Here is a 14,318-nt window from a genome sequence, read left to right on the forward strand (position 1 = left end):
ACCAGACACTTGCTGATCCTTTGTTTGAGTCCCACTTTACAGGAGAGTTGGGGAGACAGTGAGGGCAATAGAAACACAATAGACACGACAGTCTGTGAGGAGAGCCCCAGCTCATAATGCCACTCCTGCCATTAGACAAATTATCTGACGTTTAGCAGACTGGGGGCAGCCTCCCCGGTGATGTGATGACTTTATTGACCCCGGAGGGGGGTCTTGGATGGAAGTGTGTCTCTCTGGCTCCCTGCGGTGTCCGACAGGGAGCGCTCCTCTCTGAAGTCTTGCTCTGGCCGCTACAGACCCAGAGCCGGGCCACCTGCCGTCCCCGTACTCTGAAGTCTACCTGAGGGCCTCTTTGTCCCCGGGGCTCGTCCCATTGTCCCCCGGACCCACACAAACAGATGTCCGGCCACTGGGCTCTCTCGTAGGAAGTTGTAAACCTCCAGTGTGCAGTGGGCTCCATTCATATGGAGGGCATACAGTAATGGCCGTGCAAGTGCCATACACATGCTAATGCCGACACACAGACACCCTGTAGGGGCGGCTTTAACAAATGTTTGACTATGTAACTACAACAGACCATGCCAGTCCACCAGACTACGGCTGGGTAGCAATGAAACCGCCATGTAGCGGAGCAATCAGCCCTCAGCCATATAAGTAACACAGGAAACTGTGTATGGAAAGGAATTTGAGAGACCTTAAACAGTGTGTAAACTTGTTCGGATCACCCTTGTCACTAACATGGACAGGAACTAGCAGCTACAGGAATATACTAGACAGAACTATAGACAGAGTAATGGCCCTTCTGTCTCTCTGATGCACCGACAATGTAGACCTCACAGGCCTTCATGGTAAAATATGTTAATAACACATACAACAACACATTACCATCTAACCACAGCTGGCAAAAGAAATAAGGTACATTTTCTACCGCCAAATTATAAAATCTCCTGAATGCATGGTATGGGAAAATTACAAATTAATTATTTGAAAGCATGGAAGAAAAATAAACACTGAAAATACAAATAATGTTGATCATGCAAGGACTCAAGAATGAGAGGCGCATTCGTACAATCCCTCCAGAGCTGTTGCAGTTACTGGTTTGGCCTTCCAGTAACCAAAATGACTGTCTGTAGCCATCAAGTTTTATCAGTATTGGACACCCGCTGAGAATATTGATCCTGTGCTGGTTTCACCATTTTAGCCATCGCCAGCCATCAAGGTTTAAAACAACCCTGTGTCACTTTATATTGAATCCTAATACCAAAACCTTGAGAGCCCATCGATTGATTGTGAACATGAATCTATCACCTTAAGTGAGAAAACAATCAGCTATATTCATTGTATGCCTACAGTTTAGCTTAGAATATGGTTAATGTTTCAAAGAAACCTGTCTGATTCATCATTATGAGTCCATTTAGTCCGTTCAAAAAGTACATGAACCATTATTTTGTTTATTGAGATATAATATGCAAGCAAAGGTTAGCAATTTGTTAGCAACAGTGCAAGACAATAGGGCTTAAACAATTTCTTCATGTAAAACAAATAATTAAAGTCCATCCAAGTAGTAATATGTTATTAAAAAGCTAGGAAACTGTATGAAACGTGCTGCAAGTGCAAGGAATACTAGAGAAGATAAATTATTTTCAGCCCCCTTTACTTGCACCACCGTTACTGCCAAAGGCACCAAAGTCTGCTTTCATTATCTGAAAAAGCAAAGCACTAAAAGGACTCAAAAGAGTCATAGTTCATTATAAATCAGCTAGACTTCTAAGGGATTGAGGAACCATAACCATCAGTTTACTTCTGATCTGTCTTTTTGCATGTAACATTTTTAAAGATTTGAATTATTTATGATCTTCAGCTGCCACAATTTTCACTGTGTTAATGATATGGCGCAACATCATTAAGAGTCTAATCTGAGGAAATAATACTTTACTGACAATACCCTGCATTAATCGTCATTTGTCTGCAATAACCACTATATAGGTTACCTACTATAATATCAAGACTTAAATATCACCTGAAATGACTGGATTGTAAATACATTGGATCATGTAGTTTCATGTCGTTTTTTTCAGTCATAATACACAACTGCCAATAACTGTGCTTAATGATTACCAATACCTCCAATATTGACACTTTTGAATTAACTAAGAGTTAATGTTGTTGAGTTTAATGTTGTTACGGCTAAATTTTAAGTTAAAAAGTTGTGAGTTGTGCCGATATGAACTGTGATCCTGCAACATTTCCACAAATATTCAGTAGCTTACAGCATATTATGCAAAAATCCTTTATCATCGGTTTCGATTAAGAGAAAGTTTCTCCGTAGCTCAAGGGACACAAAATTTCCCCAATAGTCGTTATAACTGTAACGTGTCTAAAGACTCAGCCAATTTAGAGAGACAGGGCAATCTCTGATATGGATCAAGTGCCATCTGTGCCCAATTTACTTTCAGGTCGTGTATTATTGAATTTAATGATATGGGTGATTATCGACGAATGCTTTGAGCCCATTAAGAGGTCATGTGAAACACTAATAGTGTTTCTGTCACGTGTCTAGTTGAGAGAAGGGGGGACAGACGCTTTAAAAACCGCTCTCCGGTCATTTCATTCACGCTGCAAGACTGACAGACAGAGGCACAGGAGCGTCAAAGACCAGACTCTGAGGGATCATCGCTAATCCGGTTTGATGAACCGTAAAAACAATAAGTAAACTATGAGAAGTTCCTCTCCACACGCGTAATTGCGCATGTGAGTCGCCTCTCCGTCTTCAAAACCGCCGAGGGTCTTTGGAGATTCTGCGTAAAGGATGCTGGACCCAAAGGACTCTGGAGTGACAATGACGCCTACTCATAAGATTTCCTTTTCCATAATTGACATATTGGATCCAAACAAATTCAACAGCAAGAGGGTAAACGAACTTTCCGTCGCCAAGGAGAAGTTTCCTGTGCCGAATGGAGAAGGAGCAAGTTTGGAGCCGGACAGCAACGGAGACCTCACAGCTGAGCGCGCGACAGCAGGTAGGGAAACCAGATATTAGGCTAGTATGTATTAGAATATCAATCAGCCTATAACGTTTTTTAGTGTAATATTTTGTGTTGCCCATCTTCTTTTTAGTGTAGCCTATAGCCTATATGTTTATTATTCAAAAATGTTTAACATTTTGGCCAAGATGTTATCAAGGCAGTCTCGAGTCTAAATATAAAATAAAAGCGCATTGCATGTTGAAAAAAAACAAAAAGCTTGATTCTAAAACTTAAAAACTGCTACTTTAATTGGGTCTGAAATAAACTATAAAACGAGCCCAAGAGCAGCTAAAGTGAGACGCTATTTTATATCAGATTTATTGTCATCTCTGTATGACCTTCCCTTAATTTCCAAGGCTGCGTTTCCTTTCAAGGAAGCCACAAAGGCTTGCTCCCAGAGCCCCAGCGTGTGATTGGCATTGGGACAGGCAGGGTAGATAATTGTTTAAATCGTCCCATTGAGGATGCCTCTGCGCGCTTTGATCGATATCCCATTACTGCATCCTGCATATCTCCCTCCAGCACCTTGCAGGTACAAACTTCACACCCCATCCATGTCTGATCCTAAATATCGTTCGATTAAAACTTCCCTTTAAATAGATGACATTTATCGATCCACCCGCAAATATGAAACTCCATTAGCACGTCATGGCTGAGATGGCGGAGCTGGATTTAGACGGGATTTCTTTCCGCAACATGACATTTGAGGCGAAGTGTGGTTTATAAATTATTTAAGGATTAGTGACCAAGTCCCCCCTCTGAATCTATGCTTCGTTCCACTCGCACAACCTCAGGATCCTAATCAAAGACTTTACAGCTGTCGACTTAGGCCTTCTGTGTTTGGTATTTAAACTGCAGTTTAAATAGTACAAAGAGGAACATCATTGCACAGTGAAGATAAATTTCCTTCCTCGTTTCTGACCCAGGTAGGCCTACAACTCCGGGATTTCAAACTGCCTGGCGCTGTCTTTTCAGCACCAACACTTTAACAAACGGCTAATTTAGACAGCGTTAAGGCTATTTTATCAGTGTTGGCCTCGTTACTCAAAAAAATAGAAAAATAAAAAAATAGTCAGTTACTCATTACCCGTTAGGCTACATATCAAAGTGACTAATATATTCAACACTGCCTGGGAGCATGAATTCGTTACACTACCAACTTAATTTACATGATGTTTCTGTTACACCCACAAAATTGGCGGTTGGACCGTGTCGTAGCCTACCTCCAAAATCGGGATAAGTCGGCTTCCTCTCTTGGGAAACCAAATAGCCTCGATGTCCAATGTTGTAGTCATCCTTTGGCTCCATAAAACCAAAGCTTTAAGGGATATTTCCACCCTGAGAACGTAAACTTTTCTGCAATTACTCATCTATGCTAGCTTTGTGTTAGCCCGCATCAACTGAGATGACATGAATTAGCTAACGCTAGCTTAGCCGGCTAATGATAAGGAACACAAATCAGCAAATGGATATGGATAATTCAACTTCACTCTAATAGAAGGGGTGATAATAAAAATAACGATTTAATTTTTCACTAGTAACTGTATATCACATAAATTGAATGGTAATTACTTACACTACTTGTTAAAAGTAAAAGTATTGAGTTACACTATATGCTATAGCCTAATAAAAAGTATAGTATGTGTAAACCTATTCTGTTGTTTACAGGGGAAGACACGGGAGATGATCAGTCTGCTAATCACCAGGCGGTTGTTTCAGACCCACTTCTGCTGTCTACACCGGCTGAAACAGAGTCCTGTCTCACCGGGGAGCAGGACGAAGGGGACGGGGAGTCCGCGGCCCCCCAGGACTCATCACTTCACAAGCGGCGACGGTCGGACCAGGCCTGCGCCAAACCGCGACGCGCCAGGACCGCGTTCACCTACGAACAACTCGTGGCTCTGGAAAACAAGTTCCGTGCAACCCGGTACTTGTCCGTGTGCGAGAGACTGAACCTGGCCCTGTCCTTAAGTCTGACCGAGACCCAGGTGAAAATCTGGTTCCAGAACAGGAGAACCAAGTGGAAAAAGCAGAACCCCGGCGCGGACAGCACCTTGCAGCCCAGCTCCGGCTCTCTGGTCAACGTCAGTCCCAGCGCGTCCACTTGTGGGTCGAGTTCCGCAAGCTTCCACCAAACTTTCCCGTCCTTCAGCTCTGGGAATATGATCTTCCACACGGCCGGTGCTGTTCCCCTTTCATCCACTGGAGGGCTCTTGCATCCTTTCATGTCCAGTGGCTTCATCCAGCCATCCTACTTCACTCCACATTTATGAAATAAGCCAAGACTGAGATCTTACTGCTGGTGATGCAAATGGGGCAAATCTTGATAGAGATCAAAGTACTCTCCTCAAACTGAACTTTTAGAAGTACTTCCCAAAGACCTTGTAACTGTTGCGTTGGTGCCATATCATGTTCTACAAACTGAGGAGAAAAAAGACAGCAAAGAAAGCAATTTTTGTCTTGTGCCATAACCGTCTTGGGACAATTGGAACTGGGTTACCTTGAACACTGTTTAAACTTCTTCCTCGTAGTAAATTTACTAAGTCAACGTATGGACTGTCTTTACTATTCAGCCATGGATATTTTCCAGAACCTTTACAAATGAACATGGTGAAAAAGGCCATGAGTGATCTGCTATGAATGCTACAAATCCAACAATTATTTAAAGTTTTACAGTATTCCTTTATAGCTCTGACAGACGAAATGCACTAAAGATGCGTTGATTGTCTCTCGCTGTGTATGTAGAAACAACCGGTCACCCTCTGTAGTTGTCAGCACATATCACTGTATCGTCTTAGATCTGTAGGCTATAACACAAAAGCGTGGCACTGCACCCGTCCCATACCCAGCTGTGTTTGTATGTCTCAAAGGATTACACAGCTCATGTCTGTGGCCATTTAAACAACATTATCAGTGTAAATTAAAACACCATAATGTAAAACATCTGTGTGTGGCTCGCTTATTCTAAATAAAAAAATTAAGATTGAGAATTGAGGGACATTGTGTGTCCCTTTGAACTTCATTTGGAGCAAATTGCTGGTCCAGGTGAGCACAGCGATAGATTTTGAATAGTAATAGATCATATCCTTGTTGATGAACTCAGTAAAAAACACTCATATGCTACCATCTCCTGGGCAATAAGGAGGATGAACTATCACTAAAAAGAAGTCTAGGGAGAGGGCTGATTATAATTGTATGATCACAGATTAAGGCATTCCTGAGAGTAGGCCCAATCCTCATGAGTCTTTAAACCTCAACAGTGGCAAAAGATAAGCAAGCAAGCACACAATCATTTGTTTATACAGTAGTGTTACTAAAACAGCGGCAAGTGCTCTTTCACTTACATACTACAACCACACAGTGTCACTATTTCCTTTGTATTCCTCCAAGTCAGCCTCAGACGAGATGCAGACAGATGATGGCGAGTAACTGAGTCAAAATAAAATACCAGCTGACACGCTGTAGTGAGGCTGCCACGACTGTTTGGCAACAGTAAAGTGTATGAAAAACATATGAGGGAGAAGTGACAAATGTATAAGGGAGGAGGGTAAGTGGGTGTCTACCTGTGATTGTGTGTGTGCATGTTGCATTTGCAGGAGGGCATGTGTGCGTATATAATACATGCAGAGATGATAAAAAAAAACAACAATGCAGCCTGAATTCTAGTTCAATTCTCCTGCCAATCCAGCATCCTGCTGGTTTAATTGGTCTATGGTTCTGGGGAATACGTACAGTCTTCTATTATACCTCATCTACATCCATCCCTACCTCCATCTACGGCAGGCATGCATGATTGATGCAATGTTTCCCCACCAAGCCGAGAGATGCTAATAGGGCACAAGACAACATTGCAAAGATCTGGTGCAGCAACTACAGGTTGCCTAGCCTGCTTGTTGCTTTGCATGATCAGTATAGACCTCAGACACATTGTCAAGTCAATGTCATTAGTTGACAGCTTTCCAGGATGTGTTATGCTCTCACTACTTTGATCCACAGTACACAGGTTGAGAAAGAGACACCTGTCCATATTCGCAGATAGTAAGTATTCTGGGGGAAGAGAGAGGGGAGCAGACTGAGAATGGTGGTAGGCAATTTTCTCTTGACATCAGTTTGACAGTTGGAGGGCTGACAAGCATCCTTCAATTAGATGAAATCTTCTCACCGCTGTCAAAACCTACCTGGCCAATGTCAACCTGTCGCTGAGGTGCTGACATTAATGTAGCTCCATTTCTCTATCTCTTACTCTTTTTTTTAAGTTTCTTTCTCTCTCGCATGCACATGCATATGTACGCGTGCATGCAAACAGCTGCGTGAATACACCCACAAACACACGTCACTGAAAATATCGTTCCCTTTGCTTTGTTTGTATTTGTCAGCTCTGACTGATGCATACAAATGTCCCCTTTGGTTTAGTCTTATTTTTCTTTCCAACAAGGCCTGACATGCAGTCTAAGAATTTGACAGTTTTGATCAATATTCAGGGAAATCCAGCAAGTCAAGATTCCATCCCTTTTTTTTGCTGGAGGCAACTATATGACAATGTGATGAATAATTTTGCAAGGTATCTGAGGGGGGTCATTTAGGTCTGCGAGAAGAGGGCTCATGTTTAAAATTCATGCTGGAGAATGCTCTGGGGCAAGGTCAGATGTTAATAGTAACAGTGCCTTCGCATGCCTGTGTGTGTGTATGTGTGTGCGTGTGTGTGTGCATGCGTGTGTGTGCATGTGCTGCGGTATGGGGAGAAAATTCCACCTACAACCCCTGTTGGCTTTACTTATCTTCTGCAGAGTAACGAGTAGGAGGTTTGAATAAATAAAATGGAGCTGAGGTTTGCATGGTGTGTGTGTGTGCTATCTTCGGCTTTGGTGGTCCACAGGGACAGGCATCAATTCCACTGGGGTTCACAGGTCACAAGGGGGGAGCGAGAGAGGGAATAGAGGGAGAGAGAGAGGGATAGAGAGAGCGAGAGAAATGGACAGCGAGAGAGGGAGAGAGGGAGAGAGAGAGAGAGAGAGAGAGAGAGAGAGAGAGAGAGAGAGAGAGCATGACAGAACTTGGCTTGATTTTCAGGTAGCACGACACGATTCTTTGATATGAAGAGATGTAAACATTGAATTCTCAAGTCTCTGGAGTGGGAGCGTTACCTTGTTGTCAGTCATATATACTAGAACAACTTTCTGTACAAACCAATGTTGTAACATTTAGTAGTTATAACTATATTTACTCCCTTCAATTAATGGCTTGTTGGCCTTTTTTAAGACCCAAAGTCCATTGGCCTTTCTCGTGTTAAATCAAAGAACACAAAAACTACAAAACATTAAACACAGCCCATAACTGATTATCATCCAACAAGTTTCCAGTTGAAAATATTATAATACTGATTACTCTGATATATGGAACAATACCACCTTTTAACCTTTACTGATAGATGTCTGTCTACCAAAGCATACACAGCTTTTAAAACAGCAGTGAGGAGTAACCAAGCAGGATTGTTTACAAGCCCAAGCAGCAACAGTTCTGATATTCGCACCAATACACACCATGTAACTGCATATTCAAATCTCTGAGGTTAGACTAAAGTAGATGCTTTTTCTCTGAACTTCATATCATTGCATTATAATAACATATATAAGAATGGGCATACTTTTGTTTTTTGTGCTATATCAATATTTAGATGTGATAACTAAACTGCTGATTTCATTCCTCTATATAATACAGTTGACAAGTTGACAGGTTTGTACTGACTTTCTGATCTCATTATCTGAGCTATCTGAACAGTGTGTTTGATTGAAGCATCAACAGCCTCAAATCATTTTTAAAGTGCTTGCACCACAGAAATTGAGTGCACTCCTACTGCCCCAGGTCTTGACTATTAATGTTTAACTACATCAATTCCTGTATGAGCTCTGGCTCTTGTAAATTCTATTCCATCATGGGGACCAACTTCATGAATCAAGGGGTGTCACGGAATTGAGTAGATATTTTAATTGCCTGTCCATATATATATGGAGCTGTTGATAAGAAGGTGGAAAGATCGCATTACTGTCTTGCTATGAATAATATGGCAAGCCAGGACAAAGAGAATGAAAAATGTATCTGCAACAGCAAAAGCCAGTTCTGGTGGGTTCGCAGACATCCTCCATTTGCTTGAATCGTTAGAGTTTTGCTTGACATCTCTCTTAGACACTTTGTATTTCAACTGCATCCTCCAGCACAGCAGGGAATCCGGTCAAGGCAGGAGGAGATAAAACTGATTTCCTCAGTACCAGACAGCAGTCAGCTGGTGGGAAGAGCCAACATGTAATGGTCTTTTAATCAGCTCTAGGAAGTGAAAGTCAGGTTGAGGTTTAAAGGGGGGCGAGTCCTTGGAGGGTTAGGGCTTGACTGTGTGGGAATTCAGAGGGAAGCCACACTGTACCCACCTAATCTCCGAGTCGGTTTGATGACGGGAGCTAGAAGGCGCAAAAAAGGTAAAACAGCACCATCGCTAATGACAAAACTTGTTGAACATCTTTGCATAACTGTATTATGCTGTGTTCAGAATATTTACATTATGATTGTAGCACCAGCTGTTTCTATCTGTTAAGCTCTCTCTAAATCCTCTGAGCTAAACCACAAATTACCCAGACTTCAGACAGCTACTGCGCTTGAGAAAGAAGAGAATGCCAAATGCATGACAATCCAAATGCTCCCCTCTGTTTGCCTGAAGTCTGTCATCATTTTAGCTGTCTTCTCCAGCTGTTTCCAGCCATTAGGAAAAAAACTGTAATGAAATGAATCTCTGAGTATTATAAGTAAGAAACATGTTTTCCATATTCATAATTAAATCAGAGGTTCCATTTGGTGGAAGTGATTCTATTCTCTATGGGTTTTGTCTCTGGGTTTCCTGGGGGGAGCGAAGTGTTTTCAGATTTTCAGATAAAGCGCATATTTTCTCTTTCAGTCTGCCTTTACCCCACTCACTGATTTGTTTCTTCAGTGATGAACAATGTGGTCTTGCTAAAGCAATTTCTTTGAATAGAGAATTGTCTTGCAAAAGCAAAAAGTTCCCTGTGAGAAAACAGAAAATACACAGTGGCAAAACAATTAAAGCAATCCAATTGAGTTACAGCAGCAGTGATTATGATTTAGAATAAGACTTCAAGCCTAATCTGACTTTAGAGGAAATATTTGGATCGCTTCCCAGCTAAGGTTTCGCTCAACTCCAATTTACAAGACAGTCCGGAAATGGCATGCCAGTGTGTGAGCGATGGAGGGAACAAGTCTTGAATAAATCTCTGGCAGGCAATGCCGATTAAGCTTGTCTAGTCCATATTTCCATGTTGAGAACTCCCCTCTCTCACAAATCTTTGAACTTCGTATGTTCTAATCTTTGTGCTCAGGCCAGTGTAGAGCACAGTGATGTGATTGCAAAACCACTGGCCCAGAAGTCAAGCAGTGGATGAAAATAGATTTTCCAAGGAAAAGTCTTCATGGTTTGGGAAATGAACATGATGTGATTTAATCATGGGTAAAATGAGGGGAGATTCTGTATCCTTGATTCAACCTGAACTCTGGCCCGAACTCATGCACAGCTGACAGGAGTGGAGTGTGTTTCCCATCATCACTCTTAGAAGAGGTTGTTCCAGACAATGACAACAAAGGGCCCTTTAGTATAAAACCTACTGACAGAGACATGATACCATTAGCTCAATCCCCAAGCCCATTGTAAAAAGACAGTTGTGCTTCAGTGATAATCTACATCCACATCTAATACATATACTGTTATATTGAAATAGTGCTTTTCATTGAGGGAAAATATAAAAAATCCCAGAAGATGAATGCTCCCAAGGGATGTGTGTATTGATGCACCCTCTCTAGGGTCAAAACAATGCAACAACAGCAACAGTCCTGCAATAATTTATTAGACTCGCACACACTGACGATCTCTGTTTTATATTCTCTTCATCTCTCCTCTCACAACACACTGCTGCGTTACCAGATGTGTTGTTTCCCTTCCCTTCTTTCTGATTCATTCAAAGGTCAGCTGTGCTAATAACACAGAAGAGGACAGGACGCTGTTAATTACATTCTGACTCAAAGTCAAAGACCGCGGCGTTGGAAGAGTGCTCGCCCCCTCACACACTGCTCCAACATGATCATTAGAGGACATTATCTCACAACGGCTGTTCCGGTAAACTAATGACAATCTAATGAACTCTGTTGCTGCTGTTAGATTTAGAAGAGAGGAGAGGAGAGGAGAGAGATACAACAGTCTCTCAGCCTCTCAATTCCCATGCTCAGTTTCTCCTGCAAAGAGAAGCAGAATTCCTGAACCAGAAATCAATCATATCCCTGAGGACCAGGACTTTGGTTCAAAACTTCTCTGGGATGGAAATTAAACATTCCAAGGTGAGCTGGGATCCATATTTTGACTCTGGAAGTTGGAGCGGAAAGAGCGGAGACGGAGGCGGTAGCAGCACACAACGCAGAGAATTTCAACTTTTTTAATGAGCCATGCTGTCCTGCTACATTGGTATATTTTTGTTTCTTAAGGAACTCTAGAAAGTTTCAAAAGACTTTATACCTCATGGAATACTTACTTTCAGCCCGCATAAGAAAATGTCAATTTTTCTGAGATGATCGAGAAAGTGTGCAGGTTTTTTCATATTGGGGTGTAATTTGTTGGATTTTATAATGAACAAAAAAGATAATACATGTCCTCAGATACTGTATAACTGTGTTTTTCAATACACTACACGGTGTGTGTGTGTGTGTGTGTGTGTGTGTGTGCATGTGTTTAGACAGAGAAATGGTTCAGGCTTACTGTATTTGTCTAGATGTGCCAAGAGTGATAATGTCATTTAATTGTGTGTGTGTGAGCATGAGTACATCAATTAACATGCTCCACATCTGAGACATTTATATTGATCAAAACTAATTATCTGATTCAGGTGACTCTGTGGTGAACGTGTGTATCAATCTGTTAGACCCCACTGATATACAGCTTGTGCATCTCTGTAAGATGTGTATAAATCGCTATCGCTTTAACGGGGAATTATCAGCAATTAGACTGTGAGTCTCATGCATATGGATGTGCTCTGAAGGGGAGGCAATTTATTCAAATGAGACTTTATCTACATACAGCAGCGTCAATTTCCCAGGGCGGGCTCTTTCACTTGTCAGAAATGAACTATCTCACCTCTTAAAAGTCGCAACCGGTGGGAGCTCCAAAGATGAACATCATGGCAGCCTTCAACATTTCATTTCGTTTCTCTCGTTTTTTCTGTTTATTCCCTGCAAGAAGCAGATGTCATGACGGATGGTGAGAGAGTTTGCTTTCGACAACAGAATCAATTTCCTTCTTGTAAAGAGGAGGAAACGCATCAATGACAGCTCTTTGAGAATGCTCTGTCCTGCATGATGAATAGCTATAGACTTAAATGGCTTCGTTCTATCATGATGCTATTGTTTATAGGAAAAATCCAACCTAAAATACTTTAACAGTAATTGGCAGTGCACCTTGCTTTTTTGGGCCCATTTTGACATTTGGTGGTGTATTTTTCTTTTTCTGTGGATGACCGGATAAATGTAGACAATGTGACGTCACATTGAGATATTTCCAGCTCAGCTACAATGGATTGATAGAAGAAAATGTTTCAGTTATCTAAAATGGTAAACGGTAAACATCAGGTTTTTGTCAGTCCCTCAGAATCAAAGAGCAAGGGCTTCTTTCTGGACCCACCATTTTGCACCGACATTTGACAACCATACAGGGAGAAATCCATCGTAGAAGAGGCAGAGATACCTATTTCTCCACAGACACTAGCCTCAATAGACTGCAGTGCAACCACAACACATGTTGTGTTTTGAGTAAAGGGCACAGCAGTGATCAAAGACTCTCCCTAACGTTCACAAACTAGTTGGCTAACTAGCTTATATGGCCAAGCACACATATTTGATTGAAAGCAACAAATTCACACCCGTTCTCTGTTGGTTAACAGAAGTCATTCTGAGAAACGTAAGGAATCACTCACTGAAGTAGAAGTAGAAAAGGCAGGATGAGGGAAAGTGGATACACCAAAAAGTGCAGTTCATTACGAATAACTCCTAGGATGCACTGAACATCACAAATTGAAGATATATAACAGTATAAGAGTATTTTCCCTTTGAGTGTTATTACCAGAGCCTTTTGGAATGATGATAGGAAAATTAGAAAAATTTGATTGACATTTCAATACCATCATATAGGCACATACATACTGCATGTGTGAAATGGTACAATTTTATCTTAACAGTGCATGTGATTTTATCATTAGGCCCAATGTATCATAGTGAAACATTACCAGTTATTCATGCAGACTTACAGAATGAGTCATGATAACTAATGGAGTAAAAATTCTCCATCATTTTACACAGACATAATGACCACATACAGATCATTTCAAGATCAAGGACCATCACCAAGGGCACTTAACAGCTGTCTCAGTAACAATGAGGTTAGATTGTATAGACTACCTAACCAAGGAATGCTTTGAAGTGGCCGCTTATACTGTAGCCTAGAAAAATATCAGCTTTTGTCACTGGAGCATAAATCACAGCTTATCCTTAAAAATAATGCACTCAAAAAGATAAAAGCGAGAATCTGGTGAACTGATATTTTGGCTTCAAAGACATCAATTCTCCAGTGTCCTCAAGGTCATACGCTTTAAGTTCAATGCCTTATTCATCTTTGTTTCACTACAAGCACCCTCAGACATTTTGGCTACCATCAACAGAATACGCTAAAGTATCATATTTGTGCATCATATTCCAAACAGAAGTTACATAATGATCTAGGGATAATTTTAAGGCTAGAGTGTTATACAGTGTGTTCAAAGTGTCTGGTCTGGCCATGAAAATAAAATCAATAGACTGTGATGCAGCCAAATTAAATAAAAAGGAACAAAGTGCAGGCTTTGTGTAGCGTAGGCGTTGAATGGTTTGTTGCTGATTTCTATGGCGCTTCTTCAGGGACACTGAGGCATGATGCACAGAAATTTAAACGCTGTGAGCAGTAGCTTTTACCAGGGGTTCTCACACATATTCATGTCACAGATTCTGACCCCCATATGCCAAGATTTTTGTTATTATTGATTCAGTATTGAATTGCATAACTGTAGGGAGATAATAGGGAGATAATAGTTGGTGGTAGTGAAACATATAATCAGAATAGTCATTCTCATTTGGGATCGTTTCTAATGCACTAAATCATTGTGAAATTAAAATATTCCTCATTTTACTGGGGACCCACTGGGATCCCCTTAATGCCCC

At 41.3% G+C, this 14,318-nt stretch overlaps 1 protein-coding gene across 1 annotated transcript; it reads left to right on the forward strand.

Moving 5' to 3' along the window:
• Positions 1-2,809: 2,809 nt before the first annotated feature.
• nkx1.2la (NK1 transcription factor related 2-like,a) lies at positions 2,810-5,299 on the forward strand. The gene is made up of 2 exons (XM_071911699.2): positions 2,810-3,020; positions 4,695-5,299. Exons 1-2 carry the CDS (start codon positions 2,810-2,812, stop codon positions 5,297-5,299), a joined length of 816 nt encoding a protein of 271 aa, XP_071767800.2.
• The last annotated feature ends 9,019 nt before the right edge of the window (positions 5,300-14,318 follow it).

The sequence above is a fragment of the Centroberyx gerrardi genome, chromosome 15 (assembly GCF_048128805.1).
Source record: "Centroberyx gerrardi isolate f3 chromosome 15, fCenGer3.hap1.cur.20231027, whole genome shotgun sequence".
Lineage (NCBI taxonomy): Eukaryota > Metazoa > Chordata > Actinopteri > Beryciformes > Berycidae > Centroberyx > Centroberyx gerrardi.